Source organism: Apiospora phragmitis (genome assembly GCF_038363925.1).
Source record: "Apiospora phragmitis strain CBS 135458 chromosome Unknown utg000006l:1.0-5683423.0:1.0-5690449.0, whole genome shotgun sequence".
NCBI lineage: Eukaryota > Fungi > Ascomycota > Sordariomycetes > Amphisphaeriales > Apiosporaceae > Apiospora > Apiospora phragmitis.
Window position 1 is genome coordinate 1,578,983 of NW_027117404.1, and position 22,821 is coordinate 1,601,803.

The 22,821-nt window shown below is 53.4% G+C and overlaps 5 protein-coding genes across 5 annotated transcripts; 3 read left to right on the forward strand and 2 right to left on the reverse strand.

Moving 5' to 3' along the window:
• Positions 1–745: 745 nt before the first annotated feature.
• On the reverse strand, positions 746–2,626 carry PG994_005776 (AFG1-like ATPase-domain-containing protein; the record flags this gene model as incomplete). The annotated part of the gene is made up of 1 exon (XM_066857185.1): positions 746–2,626. One exon carries the CDS (start codon positions 2,624–2,626, stop codon positions 746–748), a length of 1,881 nt encoding a protein of 626 aa, XP_066716454.1.
• Positions 2,627–3,823: 1,197 nt separating this feature from the next.
• Positions 3,824–8,154, forward strand: PG994_005777 (uncharacterized protein; the record flags this gene model as incomplete). The annotated part of the gene is made up of 4 exons (XM_066857186.1): positions 3,824–4,165; positions 4,228–4,297; positions 4,370–7,765; positions 7,826–8,154. The coding sequence occupies 4 exons, from the start codon at positions 3,824–3,826 to the stop codon at positions 8,152–8,154; spliced, it is 4,137 nt and encodes a 1,378-aa protein (XP_066716455.1).
• Positions 8,155–8,889: 735 nt separating this feature from the next.
• On the reverse strand, positions 8,890–10,215 carry PG994_005778 (uncharacterized protein; the record flags this gene model as incomplete). The annotated part of the gene is made up of 1 exon (XM_066857187.1): positions 8,890–10,215. The coding sequence occupies one exon, from the start codon at positions 10,213–10,215 to the stop codon at positions 8,890–8,892; it is 1,326 nt and encodes a 441-aa protein (XP_066716456.1).
• Positions 10,216–12,525: 2,310 nt separating this feature from the next.
• PG994_005779 (rnapii degradation factor def1) lies at positions 12,526–15,763 on the forward strand (the record flags this gene model as incomplete). The annotated part of the gene is made up of 4 exons (XM_066857188.1): positions 12,526–12,826; positions 13,016–13,665; positions 13,724–14,393; positions 14,454–15,763. The coding sequence occupies 4 exons, from the start codon at positions 12,526–12,528 to the stop codon at positions 15,761–15,763; spliced, it is 2,931 nt and encodes a 976-aa protein (XP_066716457.1).
• A 1,203-nt stretch (positions 15,764–16,966) lies between these two features.
• PG994_005780 (uncharacterized protein) lies at positions 16,967–18,063 on the forward strand (the record flags this gene model as incomplete). The annotated part of the gene is made up of 2 exons (XM_066857189.1): positions 16,967–16,973; positions 16,994–18,063. 2 exons carry the CDS (start codon positions 16,967–16,969, stop codon positions 18,061–18,063), a joined length of 1,077 nt encoding a protein of 358 aa, XP_066716458.1.
• Between the last annotated feature and the right edge of the window lie 4,758 nt (positions 18,064–22,821).

Genomic DNA, 22,821 nt, shown 5'->3' on the forward strand with positions numbered 1-22,821 from the left:
AGCCGTATGTAGTGGTAGTGGTGCTAAGGTTAGGGCCCCGCGCCCAATTCTGGAAGAAGGACAAAACAATACCCGCCTGATGAAACGATATGGACAAGCGGCCAATGCGCCCGGCTACCATGATGGAGCCGCCAGTGCGAGGCCGACGTCGTTTACAGAATTGTGTGTTAACGGGGCACGACAAAAGACAACAAGGGACGAGGAAACCTAATCCTCGCTCGGACCACGCAAGCGTCTCCTTGAGAAACAGGGCGGTTTCGCGCGGAACATCTACAGCGTAGTACAGGCCTACAATGACGGGATGGGCGACTCCTCGTCGGTATCGCAAGAAAGGAGCGGCTCTTCTTCACCTGCACAAAATCAAATGTATTCACACCACATATCTTACAACCGAAAAAGGATTGCGAGATGGGGGTCAGCAATGGCGGGCGTTGCAGGAGTCTGTTCGACGTCGAGATGAGCTGTATATACAACAATATCATCCACTCCATTTAATCATCATCGGAATGACCTCTCCAAATTAAGAGGTCCTATACAAGCCGTGGCTCGAGGTGCTGCTCAAGATCCAGTACAAACCCACCCAGTATGCCTTCATCTCATCATTGCGAACCCTTCCCACCCGCATCCTTCGCATGGGTATCAGCATCCCTTGAAAGGGCATTCTTCAGATCCTGGACCCTCAGCCTCTGCAGCCCAGCGGGCTCCTCCAGCTCCACCGTCTCGCCCATCCTCACATCCCCCTTGACTACGTCTTTCCCCCCGCCACTCCTCGACGACAGCGGCGTCGAGACCGGCTTTGCTCCCAATGCCGTGCCTCGCGGGGCAGGGGTCGCCACCAGTCGTCGCCGTCCCGCGCGTGCCACTGCGCGCCGCAGAGCTCCCACAGCCGGGACGCGGCGCGCTTGTACGCGAAGCGCTCGTCCTCGCCCGTGAAGGCGCCCGTGTTGCTGAAGTCGAGCCGGGACGCGGTGGGCAAGATGCCGAAGTCGGAGTCCTGGTGTTCGTCCCGGTCCGAGTCCGGGTCCGGGTCCGTGTACGACGAGATGTTGGGGCGGAAGGGCGACGTGGTGTCTTGGTAGACCTCGGCGATGGTCTCGGAGAGGATGGCGTCCGAGTCTACTGTGCGGTGTTCTTGATGTGCCCCGTCTGTGGACGTTGAGCCAAGGGTGTTGTTGGTGCTGGCTTTGGCTTCGGGGAAGAAGAGGTCGTCCGGTCCCGCGGCGGCCCGCACGTGGAGTTTGCAGCGGGCCTCGTAGAGGGCGTCCAGAAGGGTGATGAGACGCCGGGCTTCGTTTTTCTTGAGGATCGTCAGGACCGGCACTTCGTCGATGATGAATGTGTGGAAGGTCGATGCCATGGTGATGTAATCAGCTGGCCCATAGGCCGAAACTAGCTCATGGAACTTCCAATATGTCACTCCGTTGTGTTGGTGTGGGACGTGGACCGTCCGTCCATATACAGTGAGCGTCGAAGCCTTCCATGGCGTGGCTCCTAGTGACGTTATCCAGTTTTTGCTGTCGCTCTCACTCAGTAAAGTGTAGTTTTGAGGTATCGCAAGGCTTTCGTCTGTTCGAACCAGTTCATTGGAAGTCAAATCATCCGTGGCATGAGACCCTTCGGTAGCATCTCCTGTTCCCACATCCGGGATGACGTCGCTAATCCGTAGCTCGATTTCCACAGGTTTCTGCGTCTCCCGTCTTCGCCAGTCTTTGCCGCCCTCCATCTGCCAGAATTCGCAGCGCGCCTTGAGCACTTCGAGAAAGTTTGAAAAATCGCTAGAACTTCCAAACAGCTCTCCTCTGCCCCTGCTCCGACTCTTGCCAAAGCCGAGAACCTGGCCTAGAAAACCGCCGCCGCCGCCGGGTGGGGGAGAGGTGTACTCGAACCCTGTAGCCTTCTCTAAATCCTCTGGCATGCGGTTTGACGAAGCAACCAGCACGCCGCCGAGCTGAAAGAAGGCCGTGAACAAGTTGCTCAATATCTTGCTCGCGGCCCGATCGGGGAATTGGAACTCGTCCAAGAACAGGATCGGAGACTTCTCAATCATCTCTCGCGCCATCCACAGTAGCGAGTATTGCTGGTCGCCCCCGCTCATCTGCGGATGAGACTTCCTGTACGTTTCCAGCTGCGATAACGTATACAGCATAAAGGTATTGAAATGCCATCGCTTCTTGCGACTTGTGGGCAAGCCGTCCGCAAGCAGGTCTAGCAGCATGGACTTCCCCGTGCCCACCTCGCCCGACAAAAAGAGACCCCGGGGCGAGTCGATCTGGATGGCGGCCTCATGGCCGGTCAGGACCCTCGTCAAAGCGAGGCTATCTCTGTCTTCCGTGCTGGCAAAGAAACGGGAAAATAGCGGGTTCCTGCGTATGGGGTGATTTGCCGCGGCCAGTGCAGAGCTGTCCTCCCGAGTCCGCCTCGACTCATCCAACGTGCTGGAGATGGCTTTCAGCCTTGCCCCATATTCAACCGAAGGCGAGTAGTCCTTTAGCCGCTTGTAGATCTTCTGAAGATGGATTGCCAGTCTGTGCTGCGCCGGATCAGGGCAGTAGTACCCCGTTGCCAGAAGGCTCCTGTATTTGACCAGGGGATCTGTGATGGTGACGGACGTTGATGTTCGATTCATTGTGGCCGGAGAGCTAGCTTAGCTACCTTGGCCAGTTGCCGACTGGGAACACCAATTACACCGCGACCTCAGTTCCTCAGATTGCCTCGATCAGAATGAATGTGAAGCCTAGCCATAGAAATGACGTTGTTGTTGTTGTCACTGAAATGGTCTAAGTTAGATGTGCATGTGGTTTGCTCACATGAGGCCAAGCTATATCACAAGGATATGCCGCATCTCATGCCCACATATAAGGAAAGTTACAGAAAGGTTACTGGAAGGGGACAACCAATACAAGTCTGGTACAAGTCTATAAGAGTACAAGGAACCGAGATCTATTCAATAACAAACTCCAGGCGACAGCATGTAGAAAGGACGTTTCAAGAATACATCTATTGACGAAAGGTGGCCCCGAAGCGGGTGTTGAGGTCATCATCTACTACTAAAGTCGGGTAAAGCGAATAGTTAGTTGCCCGCTCGGACCAACTTGGCCGGCCTAGGAGTTGAATGCGTCTAATAAGTTATGGTTGAAACAAGAATATAGCAGGCGTAACATGCAATAGGCTAGGCTAAAAATACCAGTACATACGAGTAACCCCAAACCGACCTTCTGAAAGTCCTAAATTCTATATAACAGCTCAGTGCTGAGCTGGACGATTAGTGGAGACTTCAGCCTCCAATTGCTAATTGCTAGTCGCATCAATCAACAAGGCATTGAATGTTGCCATAAATCGAAGCAGGGCCCCATTGAAAATAGATGTACTTCAGTACCATCAAATGGCCCCAGCAAGGCCCCTACTCAAAAACACCAAGGGCGTTTTTTGGATGGAAGCTACGAGGCGTGAGAGATCCATCCATCATCCATTGGCTCGCGAAAAATTAAGAAAAGGGAAAAGGCATTTTACCCAACCCGAATCTCTTGCTTGACATTCCTATTGCCCAAGTCCTTTGCGACCCAACCGTCATCAACCTATTCATCCTCTATTTACTGCATGCGCATACTTGTCCTGTTTTATGCCCCTTCTTGCGTCTTTGTTCGACGTTGACGAGTAGAGACTTGATGCATCAATCGACGGCTCGACCAAAGTAAACATTGTTGGCGACGGCTTTTTGCTTGGACGTCGTCATCCTTACTCAACAAACACCTATCTCGACCCGACCCGACCTAACCGGTCCCCCGACCGACTTTCCATTTATTTCTCAATCAACATTCTCAAAATGTTCTCGCCCTCATTAAAAAAAAATCCCGAACATGCGCCTACGCCTACAGTCACCACCCGCGGTCGCCGGCGCCAGCGTCCCGCGAGTTCGGAGAACACGGCCCAGCAGCCTAAAGCCAAGCGTTCGAGGATCGCCCTCAACGAACAGACCTTTGTCCAGCCCGACGCGAACACCGACAATTTCGAAGTGAAAGCAGCGCGTCCCTCGGCCAAGGAGTCGAAGCAGCAAGATGGCATCGAAAACACGCCGCCCGCCATTAGGAAAGAGCTCAGCGTCCGCTCCAAGAAGGCGGCCAAGGGTGGCGATCGTGTTGGCAAGGGAGATGGAAGTGTCGTACTCGTACGTAACCTACCCGCTCAAGCGTAATCTATGGGACAAATAACTTACAGGCTATGGTGTAGACGAGCAATTCCGGCTTCGTCGTCAGCAAGCTTCCTGCTCTGCCCGAGAGGCTTCGAGCCGATGCAACAAGTAAGACGGGCATCTACTGCGCCTACTGCTAGGGTTGGGGATACGATTTGACTGGTTGCTAACACTCAACAGGTCGTCAACATGGCACCGTCGATGCCGCTACTGGATTCGCCTTGAGCCTCACCCAAACACATGCAGTCGTGTGGCCTTACACGTCGCTATCACACACACCTGGGGACTCTTTCGTCTTCACACTACCCTACCCATCGAGATATGCGACCGACCCCCTACCGATAGGATCCCTCGTGTCGTCATCCGTCTCGTCGTCCGAAATTGGGTTGGTAGTGGTGATGCCCACCAGCGGCAAGGTTACCTATTGGGAGTCCATCACGAGTGCCACAACGTTAGACTTCATGCGCCAGCAGCGCAATGGGGTCGAGGACACGATACCGGGCATGTACTCGGGCGAGACGGTCACCCAGATCATTCGCGCAGAGTCGACAACCGGTTTCATATTGTCCTTCAGCAGCGGCCGTATGGCTTACCTTAGTGTACGTGACGCACACGGTCGACCACAAATATCGGTTCAGTTTTTGCGCACAAGTCTGGCCCCCAAAAGCGGAGGAATATTTGGCAGTATACGGAATGTGCTGTCCCAGGCAGCTGTGCAAGGTGATATTGCAGCTGTCAGGTCGGACCGCTCCTCGAGGCAAGGCGAGCGCACAGTCGTCGCGGCTACGTCGAAGGGCCGGCTGCATGCATGGAAGATTCACCGGGGCGGCCACCACGATCTGCTGACCGAGTACGACGCCAAAGAAGCCGTGATTGCGAGCATCCGAGAACGCGACTTGCGCTCGATCGCATATCCTGCTGAGACCTTCAAAATCCACGACTTCACCTACACGCCCGCTAATCCGGATGAGAGATACATCGATATGACACAACTTCGCCATACCCCTGCGTATGACACTTACCAGCACATCTTGCTGCTGACTTCTTTCTCCAACGGAGACAACTACCGTTATGTCCTCGTCGAGGTTCTTCTTCCCAATGGCGCATCACCCGAGACCCCCATCATCGTTGGCGCGATCCGACCCATCACCAGCTATTCGACACCGCCGAATCCTCATGCTCTCGCCAAACCCCGCCTGTACCTACCCAAACCCGCCGTTGTCGCATTTGTGGTCTTTGACCGTGCAATTATTGTGGCATCTATAGCGCGTCAACCAGATTCACCAGATTCGCAGCTGCTCGAGGATAGCCACATCTTGCCAGCTACTTACGAAGATGTTGTGGATCTTCGACAGGACCCTGTACTGGAGGTTGTTGGATCGGGCATCGAGGAGCCACATGCTCCCGGGTCTGAGGAAGCACGGAGTACACAAGTCAAAACAAAGAATCCCTCAGTGGTGCTTCTAGTTCGAGGTGCCGGCACTCTCCGAGTACTGACGTCCGATATTGACAAGTTTCCAACCGACAAAGCCCCCGAAGTCACCGCGAAAAGCAAACTTGAGCAGGCTGTTTTCTTCGGCATTAAAGAAGACAACCCCCTCGTGTTTGATGCACCACGTGAGCTTCCATTCTCAGATGAGGAGATGGGAGACGCTGCTCTTGAATTGAGTAACGACATTCTAAGCTCGAGCAGTCCACATCTGACGGCTGGTTCGGTGCACTTGGAAAGCCATCTGAGATTCCGGGCAAGGATGCTGGAAAAGCTCATGTCCCATTTGAAAAACATCAAAGTCGGCCTAAACCGTGTCACACGCTGGAAGTTGTTGTGGAATGCCGAAAAATTGCATGCTGCAAGTTACGTGTGGAAGAAGCACGAGGAGTTTCTCAACACGCGATCTGCTGAGGCGAAGAAAGATCTGGCAGCCGAGATTGTTGAGTACATCAGGACCGAGGAGAAGCATCAGCCGGACGTCTCTCGAGGAGAAATCGACCAGCTTCGTTACTGGTTCACACATGATACCGACCGAATGAACATCTTCTTGGCCTGGGCGTACGAGGTCATCAAGTACAATTCGAAAGCGGAGCTGGACCAACCATCCTTGACACGTTTTATCTGCGAAGCCATGCAGATGAACATCTATGCCATCCGTGAAGCCATGGGATTCCGTAAAAGGAACCTTTCCCTTTATGGGCTTGAGCGAGAAAAGATGGAGAATGGAATCCTCTCGGAAAACTACGAGGGTCTGCCTCAACCATGGACCAGCGATCAATACATAACGAACAACCTGAAGCGTCTGGTTGAACTTGCCTCCGAGTGGGCTAACCAGAATTACGTGACAGAGGTCTCTGGGAAAACGGAGCAGATGCTTGTCCAACAAATCCGAACCCTGCTCCCAGCTCTCACGGAGGTATATCTGACCGCTCTTCAGGAGCTGTCTCGCTCGTCGCTTGCCAGCTCGAACTCTAAGACAGTTGCTTTGGGTCAGAGTTTCGAAGAGACGTACGAAAAGGACCGCCACGAGAAGGTAATTCTTCTTGCGCAGTCAGAGAATTGGGAGGCCGCCGTCAGATTGGCCGAGCAACACCGCTCTCTTGCTGCGTTGGCAGAAATCATGATCAAGGAGACCGATTCGTTGCGTTCGAGACTCTCGACGGGTGCTTTGTCGCCTGAGGAGACTCAACGGCTCGAGGACCGAATGAAGGCCAATGAGCGACAAGTCGAAGACCACTTTGCTGAATATGGCCAGAACTTCGCTTTCCCGTTCTATGATTACCTCTTGAGCCTGGATGGCATTGATGCAGTGCTCGAGTATAACGGCGACAAGATTTACAAGACCTCGTTTCTGCGTACCAAGCCGGAACTTGCAAAGATATCGTGGATCAACGATATCATCGGAGAGGAGGATATAGTACACGCCGCCGATACGCTGCTCGATCTGGGCTTGGCACGAGAGCAGCAGATCTGGAATAAGAAGATCGAGCTGAGTCTTGGAAAGCTCGCTCGTATGGCAGAGGCATCCCGACCTACCAGCAAAGCATCCTTCAGCAGACAAGAAGCTACCGTCAACGTAACGGTGGCTGATGCTGGTGTTGAATCCATCGATAAGGAACTGGCAATCATCAAGATCCAGGATCAGCTTTATGGACAGGTTCGACCAGTTGTCAGTGTCGCTCTTGACGAGACTGCAGAACTGCCCATGGCACTTGAAGCCTTCCCGATCAAGATTCCCAAGAAGTACAAGATCATTAGCGAACTCTATGAAAATGGACTCGCGCGGCTCCTGAAACACGAAGCACTCGACCCGATGAGTCTGATCGACCTTCTCACCATGATTCAACTGCAGCCGGACCTCAAGGAGATGATTTCGGACCAGTTCTTCTTGGCCATCCAAGTTGCTAACTATGCCCTGGTTGATGAAGAGCGCGAGCAAGCCGAGCGTCTCATCTGGAGAAGGTGTTACCTCAGGGAAGACTGGACCAAAATCAACAATACCTCCCACAAGGACGACAACGATGTTCTGGAGATTTTAGGCAGCACTGACCTTTTCTCGACCTTCTGCGTCCTCTATGCCAGTCGTAAGTGCCTTTCCTCATTTCATACCTGGGATCTCAAATATGATACTAATGCTGCTTTAGAACAAAGCACAGATGGCAAACCTTACCGCCGCGTCATGCCTTCCGAAGCTCTTGGCGTCTACACAGAAACTCTTGACCAGCGCTTCCAGAAACTGGACAAGGGTTACGGCGACAGGTACCTAGAGGCAATGAGATGGGAGGACAGCAACTTGAAGAAACACGTCGAGAAGCACAGGTTGGAGCAGTGGGCCCAAGAGACCCGAAGACTGGCAGAGGACACGGTCAATCAGCAGTATGACCAACAGACTGTAGAAGGCGCCTCTCAACTGTCTCTGCCACCCGCGAAGACGACGACAGCCAACGGGCATTCGCAGAACGGCGCACACTAAAGAGATGCGGGCCGACTGCGCAGCAGCGCCCGAAAGAGACGAGTAGGGAAAGAAAGCGAAGCATGAAGCAGTGTATAGTAACCTAATGAACCCCTTTATCGGATTATATATCCTTTCTGGGCTGGCGTAGCGAGGATTGGCAAAAAGAAACAAAATCAGAGACTCGAGTAATGTCATTTGCACGGGAGGGGGATTTGATTTTGTTTTTCTGGTTCTGTCGAAGCTTCACTATAGTTTGGCTTGATAGCTTTTGTAGGAACAACAATTGCTGGCGTTGCACACAGGGGACGGGGACTCTCCTTCGTAGGGCTAATGCAATACCATTATTTTTATTCGTTTCTGAGAACCTGATCCAGAGGAGAGGACTTCAACTTGCATTACGACTTCCAGATTCTTGACTTGTAATCGATGATGGTGTGCTATAAGAAATGACCATAAGTTGACCCATTACGAGATGGGATATCAACACACATGTTTGTTTAAGGACTAGAGATTCAAAGAAACGATAGTCAACCCTTGTGAGATTTGGGTATTTAAAATCTTCGATTGAAGCTATGATTTCGAATAGTTTAGCATCGTGGCTCACGTAGAGCAGTATAAATTGTAGTATAAGATGCCTGATATTTGCCAGACTCGCCATAATCGCCCCAACACCATTTATGCCAATTGATATCTTGCAAATTCATTGACTTGACCTGTGGTCGCATGCCCAACGCCGTTATCCCCAAAAATTCATCATAATGCCAAGGAAGCACCTGGCGTGTCTGCAAGCGCATCACGTTCTTCCTGCCATAACACACTGTTCCAAGCAAAAAAAGTGCGAGACATCAATTCGCTCACCCAAGATGCCTCCTCCCTCTGCCCAACCTGATTGAGTCGCAGCACGGTATCGGTCCCTAGACTTACCATCCTCCGTGATAGCCTGTCCGATTTGGCCTGGTTTACCTGCTTCGCCACCGACGCAATCTTGCCATCGTCGTGGAGGTACTTGACTGCCGAGGTATGGTCCGGGGAGGTTGGATGGTGCAGTTCCAAGTGCGCAATGTCCAGCTGCTTGCCCCACGGTCTCCCAATGTCCGTGAACATCTCGAAGAGCGGGACAGAAGGTCGTGGCCTCTGCGATGCATCCACGGTTGATGTCCAGGACAGTCTGGCCCAGCTATTCCTCACGACCCTTTCTATGTGGCGATTCTTGGATTCCAATGTTTGATGCATGCGCAGGAAAGCCGAATAGCTGTCATCGAGGGCTCTGGTCAAACCTAGCTTGCTTTCGTCCAGTTTGATAATATACGGTATGATGTTGGCGATGGCTTGCTGCATTTCCTTGTCCTCCGGCGAATCCACAATGTGTGCGCCGAGACGTGATAACCAGGTCCATATGACTTCCTCCAGACTCTCGGCATACAGGAAAGGTGCCAGGTGTTTTATCAAGACGGGGTTGTGGAGGAACTCGAGATTGTGGTCGAGACCCGAGGAGCGAAGCCATTGCACGACTTTCAGGCCGGCGCCTGTATCGCCCAGCCGCACCCGCTTCTCCAGCGCAAGGACGGACTGGGAATGGATGATGCGGGAGATGGAGGCGAGGAAGCCGGCGGCCCTTTGTGTAGTCATCATACCCCGCGACGAGGCTGAGTCGAAGATGTAGAGCTCCTTCTGAACGTCGGCCTGGACATCGGTCGGCAGCGGCTCCGTGTGCAACGATATTTGCTGTTGGCTTCCTGCGCCTATCCTCTGCGGCTTCGCGAACAGAGGGTTGGACAAGATGTTGTCCAAGTGGTAATCGGTCGGTCGTTGTTTGCCATGCTGATTACTGGAAGACTCTTTGTTGGAAAGCACGGCTTTCTCCAGTCTCTTGGAGATTGGCGCCGGCGCTGGCGGCGGGACGACCTCTTGGGAAGAAGAGGATTGCCATGGATGTTCTTGGTCGAGGTGCTTCCGGAAGGAGGACGTGATGGAGTTGAGCAGATGTTGCGACTCGCGCTGGTTCAGCGGCAGCGGCTGGTGGATCCGGGAGAGCAGTCCCTTCTTGAGGGAGTTGAGTCGGGTAGTCGGGGCGACCATGACGGAGATGGATGAGGGCAGATACCACCACTACTACTACTTATATATTGTAGTCCGTCGACGGTTTTCGCGGCTACGCTACGGCGAAATGGAATTGGATATGCAGGTTGTTGTGAATGATGACAAGAAGATAAGGTTGTTTGGGTGGTGTGTAGGGTTTCTAGGGTCGGATGCTATTCGTAGTTGAGACTGAAGGGTGTGGTTGTCGCGACCGCACCACATCCCAAGGATCTGATCGGTCGTTCACGATGTCAATTGAAGCCGCCGTCGCCTTGGTGGGCTGTTGTCGGCCATTCTCCATACAAATCTGATGCGGTCACCAAAATGCCAAGACCAGAGACCATGCCCGGAGCTCTGGCTGGGGGTCTTGTCGGCATAAGATGATCCGTTCCGATACAGGGTGGGACACCCGCTGAGCTTGCCCCGGGCTACATGCCTAGGTACCTAGGCCAGCTACAGCTACACGTTATGTAATTGAGTCGAGAATGACGCTGGGCCACAGCTGAGATTCCATTCAATGCCTCAGGTCTCACTGTCTGATGTTTTGATTTGGATGCGTATACATTGACTGACAGCGTGGACTCTGATACATAAAAAAAAGCCTGTGGGCTGAGAGGTTTTTCTAGATCGATCTTGAGTCGCTGTTTGACTGACTTGCAACTCTTACCTGCTCGACATGCTGGATGGGATGTACACTTTTAGTTACGATTCATGTCCTTCCATCTGCTAAACCCATGATTGTGTTATTTGCAAGATTCTGTCTTGGCGGGGTTTGGCCAGCTTGCCTATCATTCAAAGAGAATCGTCTGGACAATCGTATCCTTCCTTAAATATGGCACTGCCGTGTCCGATTCCCAGCATGTAGCTTGATGAAGAGACTCGGGTTTGCTTGGCCTCAGCTGTCAGGTACGGAGGTAGGGGCTGGTAGGCTGGTAGACGGGAGACGGCCCAACCAAGATCTGCCTTTTCAGGGTGGAGTGCATGAGGATGCAATGGGATTGCCGAGCGCCAGAGCTCCGTTGATTGGCCAGCTAGGAGAGGTAGGGAGTGCTAAGCTACAACTAGAGCTACACTTGAAGGTGACGACGGGCATGACAATTGTCACGTTGCCAACGGTCATACTGCAAACTTTTGCACGGCATGGGATTTCATACACTGATAACGATTGCTCCATATCTATCGGTGAAGGGGATATTCTGATAGAGAGGACAGTTTCACCTCACCTACTATACTAGACTACCTAAGGTCGCCCAATACACCAGGCGTATCAACAGAAGCATTTGCGTCATGGGTGCATTTACGCATTCCAACTAGAGTTGAGTGATCACGAGACATGGCATGGCTACAGTGAGGGGGAGGTACCTACTTAGCTAGGGGTAGGGAGGTATAAATAAATTCCACTCTACCTACCACTCAGGTTATGTTCCCCCATGGTACTTGTGTACCTAACTCAGGCACCCGGCCGCATGCAGCTGGTGTGGGTATGGATATTTTTGTTATGTTGTTATTTTCGCCTGTTGGCTCTATCTCTTCGGGTGTTTTTCATGTAAGGTATTCAATTATTATTAGACTCCAATGCTGGGGGTCGGTCAGGTTCAATCAAGACTTTTGACTTGGGTGCTGTCAGCCTCAAAAAATAAAAACAGGCCAGGCATTTACACACAGCAATTGGCCCTCCAGTCCCCGCCTAAGCTACCTGAGGCCTAACATTCATTGATGAACCAACCAACTGGGATTGACTGGATCTAAAAACCAACCCACCTGTAGTATTCAACGAACTTGCCTTATTACCTCGTCCGTTTTACTGGTTAGGTTAGGCATGGGCATTTGTTCTTGTATTCCTGGGCCAATAGCATCCGTCGGCTGAGCTGAATCGTTGATTGATTGACCAAGTGCCAGTTACCCGTTCCCCAGTGGTAGTGGTACCGCTCAAGCTGCAACTCGCTGTTACTGCTGCCATAGCATTGACATCCCGTCCGGGCGACCTGTCGTTCTACTGCAGCCATCAAATCAGTTCAGTTCGTTTCAATCCCTCATTCGACCTGAACTCTAATCCCATCAATTCCCATCCCCCCCAGGCTGGAATTTTGTATTCTTCACTCACACATCCGACCCCCTTCCTGAACCCACGAATTGTCGCCCATCTCCATCAGTGCACGTCGTCGCTAGTCCCTTTCCTTCAAGGGACTTTTGGTTTTTTTTTTAACTAATTCTCCTCCTTCCTCTTTTTCTGCTGTCTCCACACCAAAACACACATTTCACATACACACTTCACACACACATCGAACCCCCCAGACATTCTACCACGCAATGTCTGAGGTACAGGCTCGATCGCAAGCGCCCACCTCCCGAGGCAGAGGAGGTGGCCGCGGAGGCAGAGGAGGTTTCGGCGGTCGCGGAGGTGCCAGAAAACCCAATGGCGACAAGTCAATCTCTGCAGACTCGACCTCGTTCGACGATGACGGCGACGTGAGCCAGCTCCGAAAGCAACATGGCGAAAAGCTCGACATGATCAAGGCCATCTTCCCCGACTGGTCAGACGCCGATATTCTTTATGCACTGAAGGAGACAGATGGTGATGTCGAGCTCACTGCCACACGCATCTCAGAAGGTTAGTTCCACTCCACTATACTTGCTCACCTCTTGAGCACTGCTTTGATCAACAATCATGTCCTTTTCCGTTCTTACTACCCTTGTTGTTGTTGTTGTTGTTGTTCTTCGACCTCGGCTTGAAGCTGCTGGCTCTTCATGACCACCTGTCGCCATTTCACTTAGCTAACCTTTACTCTTCCTTCACTAGGTACCATCTCTCAATGGGGCGAGGTCTCCAAGACCAAGAAGGCTCCTAAGCCTAAGACGAAAGAATCAGCTACCGCTGGCCTCACCGAATCGACTGGTAATGCCCGGCCTATTCGAGGCGGTCGCGCTGATGGAGGACGAGGAGGTCGAGGTGCACGTGGAAACGAGCGCGCGGGGGGCGGACGTGGTCGGGCCACCACTGCTCACGTCGCTACCAATGGCCAACGCAACAAAGATGGCCAGCTTTCTGTGCCCACTGATGAGGCTTCAGGTTGGGGCAACACTACTTCTACTGATGATGCGACTACGAATGCGAATGAATGGGGAACCACTGGCTGGGGCACCACAACCACCGATACGACTGCAAACACCACTACTACTTTCACAACCGACTCTACTACCCCCGCTCCTACCTCTACTACCACGTCCGCTCCCGCAGCTGCCCCCGCTGCCATGACCTGGGCTAGCATGCTTCGAAAGTCAACGGCGCCTGCGCCTGCGCCAGCCAAGCCTAAGGAGACCGAGGCACCCAAGCCTGCTACTGATTCCCTGGAACCTTTGCCTCCTTCGGAACCTACCGAGCCCGAGCCTGAAGCTCCGACTGAAGAGGCACACGAGGAGCCTACTCCCAAGGTCGAGCAGGCTGCACCTGTACCTGCCCCCTGCGCCGATTCCTGCCATCCCCGTAGCCGTGCCTGAAGCACCCAAGGTCGTCGAGCCCGATGTTGCTTTACCGCCGCCCGAAGATGACCTTACCAGATGCAACCTGGAACAACTCCCCGACGAGTCGAACCCCCCTGCCACACACACCGTTGCCAGCACAGCTGCGGACTCGTGGGATCCCCGTCATGGTCAAAACAGCGCTACTGCTACGCCGATTTCTGCCTCGCAAGCTCAGCACCAGCAGTCCCGCCCCACTGCCAGTGGTTATGCTGCAACTGCTCTCAAGGCTACTGAGCGACCCGTTCGTGTGCCTAGTTTCCAGCGACGAGTTCTTGAGCAGGAGGAGGCTGTTCGCATGCCTGGCAACCGCGAAGTAGACCGTGCCGCCGTTCAGTTTGGTGCTTTCAGCTTGAACGGAGCCGAAGATGATATCGATGGAGACCGCGAGGAGGCCGAGACTAGAGCTCAACCGCCCTCCGACTCTCCCGTCCAGCCGCGTGCGGCGTTGCCCCCCGTTACCCAACCTGCTGCGGTGCCCGAAGCTTTCCCCTCTGCTCCCGGCCCGAAGCCTACCGCCTCTCTACCTCAACCTTCTGGTGCTGCTGGTATAGTGCCTTTTCATTTACTCCCGACGCAACTACTGTATACTAACATCTCCTCTCCAGCGATGCCCGTAGCACCCCCTACTGGCCCTGCCGCTGCCGCGGCTGCTCAACGTATGTCACAATACCCTCAATTCGCACACCCCACCATCATCTTGACTAACTTTCACTCAGCTCCGCTTGCTCCTGCGGCCAACCAATTTGGACGATTCGGACATGCCAACACCCATGATCAGTCCGCATTCCCTCCCAAACAGCCATTCGACTCGCTTGGCCAGCCACCTGTAACAACTGCTCCTGGAGTTTACGACAGCGCCTACACTCCCGCATCCCAAGCTCCCACCCAACCCAGCGCTGCTGGTGCTTTCAGCTCTGCTCCTAATGACTACTCTTCATACTACACTGCGGACCAGTACGGCAGAGGCTCGTACAACAACTACTATGGCCAACACAATCAGCACCAGGGCGCCCAGGGCCACAACGAGGGACCCAGCTCCCAAGGCCGACCTTTTGCGGGCTACAATGCCACAGCGCAAAGCGCTGACAACTTGAGCCAATACCCGCAGAGCGCGGCCCAGCAGCTCAGATACGGCACCGCAGCTGCAGGCGATGCTCACAACAGTGGCCACAACACCCCGAACCCGGCTACTGTCCAGGCTCAACCTCAGCAGCCTCAGCAGGCCGGTCAGAACAACGGACCCCAGTCCAACTTGCACCAGCAGCCCCCTGCTAACTCATACCCCTATGGGCATCCTTACTACTCGAGCCCCTTCTACGCTCAGTACATGAACTCGACTTATGGAGGCGGTTATGGTCAGGGCGCATATGGTGCCGGCCCTTACGGAAAGGGCAACGTCTACGGCAATCCCAGTCACTATGGAATGTCTCATGGAGGTCCTTATGACTCATCGCCCGCCACTAGTGGCTTTGGTCAGTCTTCTCTGGGAGGTCGCGACAGCGGTCTTGGCTCGACCATCGACAGCTATGGCCGTGCTGGATCTGCTCAATCTGCTGCCCAAGGTATGGGCAACAGTGGTTTCGGTGGTGCTCACGATGCATTCGGCCGTGCTGGGTCAACCTACCAGTCTCAGGGTGGCCAGTCGTACAACGGACCGGGTGCTCAGGCAGGTTCAGTCAACGATGATCTGAAGCCCTACGGCGAAGCCAAGGTTGCCGGTGGCCCAAGCCCATCCCTTGCTGCGGCTGCTCGCCCTGGCTCGGCCACGAACAACACCCCTGGTCAGTCTGGCCTCCCACCCCCTCAGTCCGGAGCCCAAGGCATGGGTGGCTATGGCGGCTACCCGAGCCACCTCGGTGGTGGCCACAATGTCCACAGCAACCAGACCGGCGGCAGTGGCTACGGCCTGGGTGGTGCAGGTGGCCAAGGCCATGGCAACAACCCATATGGCGGCTACGGCGGCTACGGTGGATTTGGCGCATACGGTAGAAGCCAGGGGCAGCAGGGCTGGGGCAACAACTACTAGTGGCCCGCAAAAATGATCTTCGCATGGTTCCTGCGAAGAGGACGAATTATTACACGACTAATTCCGACTGACCTCGGGGGAAAAGAGGCAGCATACAACCTCTCGTTTCTGACAAGGACATCAATGGATAACTGCGTCTTTTTCGTTGGCTTGACATGGGCTTGCATGGAAGTGGTCATGAAAAGTTTCTCATTATGCCTTTTTGTCTGCTGTTCCGGAATCAATACCAAGGCTGGTGGTTGGCCCTTCGTTTTCGATATGGAGTTGAGAACGAAAAGGGAAGGCGAACAGAAAAAAAAGGGAACATCTGCACGTGTACGATTTTAAGAAAACCCACTCGACTTTTTCCTATTACGGTAATCTTTTCCCTTGCTCTTCCAAGGAGTGGTGGAAGAGAGTAAGGGAGAGACTTCACGGCTCTCGTTGCGTTTTCACGCACTGTACTCATGTGGCTATACCAGGGATTGGTCCAGGGTTTGCTGATGGAGCCAGCATATGAAATAGGATGATACCGACAACAAAGATTTCGTTGGTTGTGCATTTGCAATGTCTTCTCCCCCGTGACTGTATAAATTAGAGCTTCCTAAAGCCGCGTGTGCCGGCGTGCCCTTTGGTTTGGGTCGTGTATTTTCCGCTGGAGAATTCTCCTGCAAGATACTCGACCAAGCCAATAGCATATTGCCATGCAAGTATGTATGGAGTAAGTACATGCACACTAGATAGACCTCGGCTGCCCTCCCGACCCCACTCGGCGTATGCCATATGCAGGGCGCGGCACCGGCCCTCCTTGTCGCCGGAGTCGGCCACGGCAAAGAGGTACTATTTGACTCCGGGTCGCTCAAGTTTTATCATTGCTTCTACGAATCGAACGGACATTGATTTCTTCGCTACTGCGCTTTATGAAGTATCTACTACCTAAACCTCACGAGACAGCTACGAGTGACCAGGTCGTCTGCTACGACCAGAGACTTTGCCCATTTACCACTTAAGTCCATGAGCAAATACACACTCGGACGTTTGAGATAGTAAATGAGACCCGCTCAAGTCTCGACTTCCCCCAGGACGGCATCGCTGCGAGTTTGGCAATCCTCTAGTCGGCAAAACAGCATCTGGCAGAGACACAGTTCACTTCTTACGGCGCTTAGCAGCACGCTTGTTAAATACTCTCTCATCCATAGGCGAGCCCTATCTCATCAACGGAAAATGGAAGGTCCAGACCAGCAGCAGCAGCCACCGCCGCCGCCACCGGCTTTCCTCCCAACCCCTCGGAAACTCACCACAACATCGTGTCGCTGGAGACGTTCTGGGTCCCCCTGCCGTCGGCCTTCCGCTTCCCCGCGGGCCACACCCACACCCTAACAGCGTACCCCCTGACGGACCCCAGCCAAGTCGCGGCGCGCATCCGCGACGCCAGCATCGTGCTGCTGTCGGTGCTGCGGCTCGACGCGGCGCTGCTGAGCCCCGAGGTCTGCCCGCACCTGCGCATGGTCGCCGTCGTCGCCTCGGGCACCGACAGCGTCGACCTCGAGGCCTGCCGCCGCCGCGGCATCCACGTCGCCAACACGCCCCACGCCAACGCCGACGCCGTCGCCGAGCACGCCCTCGCGCTCTACTTTGCGGCCCGCCGCAGCGTCGTGCTCGCGCATGCGCGCACGCAGCGCGGGGTCTGGACGCACCCGGCTGAGGGGCCCCGGCTGCTCCATACGCTCAACGGGCCCGATGGGAAGCCGCCGCGGACGAGCGCGCACGAGATTGCGGGGATCGTGGGGTATGGCGCTGTGGGCAGGAAGGTGGCGAAGCTGTTCAAGGCACTAGGGATGCGGGTCTTGGTGTCGGGACGGAAGGGTGCTGCTGTAGCTGCCAAAGGGTCAGAAGGAGAGGAGGAAACCAGAAAGCCTTTCGACACTGTGATCCGCACCGCGTCCGTCCTGGTGCTGTGCCTGCCGCGCCTCCCGTCGACGGAGAACCTGATCGGCGCCGCGGAGCTCGAGGCCATGCCGCGCCACGCCGTGCTGGTCAACGTTGCGCGGGGCGGCATCGTGGACGAGCAGGCGCTGGTCGACGCCCTCCGCAGCCGGTCCATCGCGGGCGCCGCCGTCGACGTGTACGCGCGCGAGCCCGCGGGGCCCGAGACGGGGACGCCGCTGCTGCCCGGCGACGAATCGCTGAGGGATCTGAACCTGATCACGACGCCGCACGTCGCGTGGTGTGCGGAGGATACCAACCAGAATTATAATGACATGACGGTGGAGAATATTCACAGTTGGCTCGAGGGGCGGCCGACTAGTACTGTGGTGTAAAGCAAGCAGGGGAGTTCAATGAATCGAGTGTTTACGCGTGTGAGATAGGCATAAGCATGTTGGAAACATATGGGTAGATGATGGTATGGATGGGATATACAAGAGACTATACTTTGACGCTGTACAGCGCATATAGGTGATAAGGTCTGGCTTACTATAGGAATAGGGGGGCCCCAGTGGTCAATGAGGGAGCAAAATATCCATTTTGCTCTCGATATAGAAAGTCATGTAGGACATGATCTAAAGATTTCATGTTCAAAGTGTCATACGACTGACTCGATCCTTTCCCTCCGTTTGACCAAGCCTGGTCTTCGAGTTATCTCGTATTCCTGAAACTCTAATTCTCATCAGAAGTTGCTTTGGAGTTTCCTGTACTATGAAACTACAGTGATATTGTTGCTGATGGTATATGGCCTAGCTGTCTACTCCTAAGCTTCTCATAGCGAATGCAAGGCGGTTTTGGTAATGACTTGTGTGTGGTCGAGTGAAGATCAATAGTTAGATTAGTTTTCCTGGACTCAACTCGCAGATGATAAGAATTACCTCCTTTTCATCATGAAAAAGTGTAACCAATACAGCAAGGAAACAACCATCTTTTTCGAACTCATCCCTACTTTGGTAGACTCGAACAGTCAACTTTAGGTACTTTAGCCATCGTCAGAACAAACTTAGAGGAACCTGGGTTATTTGAGAATTTCTATGACCCAGTATTTGCTTCCAGGCTTCATCCAGATTCACCTCCTAGTCCAAGAAAATCCCTGTGAATGATCCGAAGGCCCCGGGCAATCAACATGTCGATCTTTATATGTACGCCTAGAGCATCAAGCCCGTCCAGGGGGATGCCTGGAGTCTGTGATTAGATAGACACTCTGGCGGCGGTGGACTTGTGCCTTGATCAATGCACGTATGTAGTTGCACCCCCTGGACTGAATGGCTCTGATACTCTGTATTTGTTTACGATTCCTATACTTCATAACATGTTCAATGAGATGAGCACCACTGCAATAAGAAACAGGCTGGAAAAGTGAAGATCGAAGCACTTGTCCAAAACAACTAGGGGAAAATCAAGATATTGGACGAAACATGCGTGAATGGGCTCATGCTCCGTCCTCAAGTCATATACTAATCTCCCCGTCCCAGCCTATGCCGCTTGGGTGAGTGATTATTTGTCAACCGCACACGAGTTCATTGATCTAACTGGTAAGCTGAAGGGCAGCCATTTGTGATTGCACCCTTTGGCGAGAAGTGTTGCATATGAGAATGTGCTTGCTGATGTTCTCACAAATCCTTAGTGCAATATAGTGACACGACGCGAGCCGTACATTCTGGCATAGTATAGGTAAGTAGCTGGCTCGTTTTCACCGATGGGCTGCTATGTGCGTTCATATGGGTCCTATTTCACCGCCATTACTTTGCAGCTTCACCACCCTGGTACTCAACGCCATCGATCACGATGACATATTCAGAAAACATATCGGGCAAACCATATTTGAAAAACCCCCAGTTTCATCATCGGACCTTTTATTTTCAAAGCTGGGGATGAGGAGCCATGCCGACTGAGTATAACCTCGAGGGGAAAGAATCGGCGATTTGCACAACCTATCAAAATAGTCGATGCATCTCGAAGTGCAGTTGTTTCCCTAAGCAACCTGCCTCGAGCCTGCGGAGCATACGTAAGTATGAGAGAGCAATCTCGGAGCTCGGTGAGACACACTCGAGAGCCACCTTGCTGTGAGCTGAGCGCTCGTGATTGGGCTCGCTGCTTTATGTGGTTTTGAGGAGTGGCCCCATCGCCGATATACCGCCACTGTCCCGATACGTCATCGGGTTGGACACGCCTGGTATTTGAGTAATATGAGACGGCGTTGCTGTGGGAATGCATTGGATCAAGCAATACCAACTACATGTACGGAGTAGTATGGTGGTGATTGTGGACGCGGGCGTGTTTCGCGTAGCGCCTGCGAAGCTGGGGTAGCCGTCTACGTGTATGTGTCTAAAGGGACCCTTTTTAATCACAGGTCAAGACCCTTTGGCCTACGTATGTAGAAGGCAAGCTTGCACGGACAGTGATCGGTCACAGGGAGCAACGGCGCGGAAAGGGCACAGACTCGCTGGCGGGAATCCCAGGCGACATACCGCGGCTGGTTATTGAGTCCTTGGATTCCGGCATCTGCAACAAAACCCTTATTAGTTCGCGCCACCTGTCGCTATGACAAGTAGATGTGCTGCCAGCATGCATGCCTTGATGCACGTGGGAATAAGCAAGTAGGATGTTGTTGCTGTATCTTAAAGATGCACTGATGCACATCATATCTTAAAAGGCGGTGGGCCAAATGAGGGATCGGCTCTGTTAACTTGCAATGCTTGTCCAGATCTCGCAGATCGTCATCGCGAAGGCCCTTTCATGAACCTCATGTTGGCCCGTGGACTGTGTGGACCAGGACGTGACGATCATTGGACATTAGCTCTGGGGTCGTCCATCAGCACTGCATCTGGTTCGCTCATCAACTGGTCACTGTCACTCACTCTGACAAAGGAATGGGTCAATGTACTGTATTACTGGATTAGTCGTGCGCCAAGAGAGAAGAGAGGGGTGCACAGCATGAACTTGGCTGCTTGGGGGTGGTTTCCTGTTGGTTATCTTCGTCGAGCCTCATTTGCCCCATGCAAGGAGAAAGGAGAGAACAAGAACTTGGGGGAGGACCCAGTCAATGTTGTTGGCTGCAGCTTCCTCCTTGCCCCCCGTTAGAAGCCCAGAAGCGTAGCCTAATCGGTCAACGTGGATGATGTGATTGCTGATGTGGTCAATGTTCTGCCGACTTCAATCGTTGTCTCTGCCGGCAGGTTCGGGCGATTCGGTTGAAATAAGGCCAATTTCAAGGAGAGCCGGGTAATGATCTGCAAGGTCGCATTGTGATTTCACACCTGCTGTCCTGAGTCGACCTACATACAGGCTGTCATCTCGTTTCGGCTTATGTCAGTTATTCCCGAGCCTACTACTGTGGCATCGAGTCGGCCGCAATATTTTCGGATCTCGCAAAAAGGATCCAAGATGTTTTGAATTCTGGAGCGACGAATCAACCCTCACAGACGGGCGCTTGGCGCTTCCGTGCAATTCAAGTCACGAGTGTCACCCATGAGACACAAGTGCTCTTTAGCCATGCAACTCCAGTCGGCCTTGTTTCATAACAGGCCAAGTGCTGGAGTGCTTTGCCCGAGCTGGTCATACGATCCCACACAAATAGACTGCACGCATGCATGCGCATTCGGAATGCATGCAAAGCAAGCATTCGTCCGTCGCCTTCGCCATGCTAAAGTTATTAGTAGTACGGTACCTGTTACATGTCACAGACGCACTTTCCTCGACTTCTTCCTTCTTCCAAGAGCCGCCTAATATCCCACCCATCCATATCCGACAGCTGATCCATCGTCTCTGAATCCGGAGCCGACAGGATTTTTAATGGCATCACATCAGTTCTCCCGCAAGACTACAGCGAACCCAGGTAATTGCTACATACTTGTACTTAACATGGCGCATAAACAAATGGAAACGTCTCGGGCGGGGAGGACTGTCAGGCCTGCCAGACTGTGCATTGAAAAAAGCCCACCGCGCCGGCAAAGTGGGGACGTGAAGCCCGCCATCCGTCCTTTTTGACCGCCGAATGTTTCGACAAAGGATGGAGCAAATCCCACCATGCAGGCGGATACCTTAGGCTTGCGTCATATAGAGTAGGGCCTTATATTAGGCTTGTGGCTCATGGAAGCACTTCTGTCCCGACATAGGCTGATTCGGGGTGTTCGAGAAGGTCGAGAAGGAGGGGGGGAAACAGGTTAGGCCGGTGTCTAGTCTTATAAACTTCATCGGTTGGCCCTCGCTGGTTGATTGAAAGAGAATATCAATCGGCCAATAGCCACAGCAAGCCCAACCTTGGTTCTGGTCGGGGAGATGAAGAACAAGCTGCGAACCATAGTTCGATCTCCACTAGCATCGCATATCATATCATGGAGCCCCCGTCAATCTCCCATATCTATCTTGGGCCCCATTCGGCCAACGGTGTCGCTTCAGGCCTAGCCCGTAGCCATCCGTATCCTTTTTAGTCACAACCGCTTTCTCCCTGTGCTGGTTTCATCGGAATTGGAGTTGGGCAGACACCCGACAGAGACCCAAATGACAAAACCTGGAATGACGTGCCATGCATGCACACTGTGATCGAGCAACCAGCCAGTCATGGGCAAGAGAGACGAATGTCGCCATGGAGACGAGCTGACAATTCGACCCGAGGCTGATACACAAGCGACACCACCTTCTCGACATGGAAAGGCTGCACGCTTCTGCATTGGGAAATTGATCCAACCGACAGAACACGTGAGGGGACGAAAAAGGGAATTTTCCAAATCTCCCATTCTTTCGATAACCAATCAGCCACAAGTGCGACGGACAGAGAGCCAATGGTACGCGACAGCCGCAAATGGGCCGAGACGAATTCCTGTCAATAAAGGGTTCATATGTATTCCAAATGACGCCCTGACGCCGGTTCGTTCCAGCAGCACAAGCCAGCCAGTTAGCGCTCACAGCTGTGGGCATCCCACTAAGGCCCTCACCTGGACCAGTCCTGGACCTGGGCGCAAATGCAAGGTACCCGTGCGACTTTACCGCTTCAAGAAAAGACTCACCTTCTTGGCCAGCACGGGGCTAAGCCCGTTCGGAGAGGACCCTCCAACGTCTTAAAATTGCTGGCTGTCAAGGTTGCAAGCTGA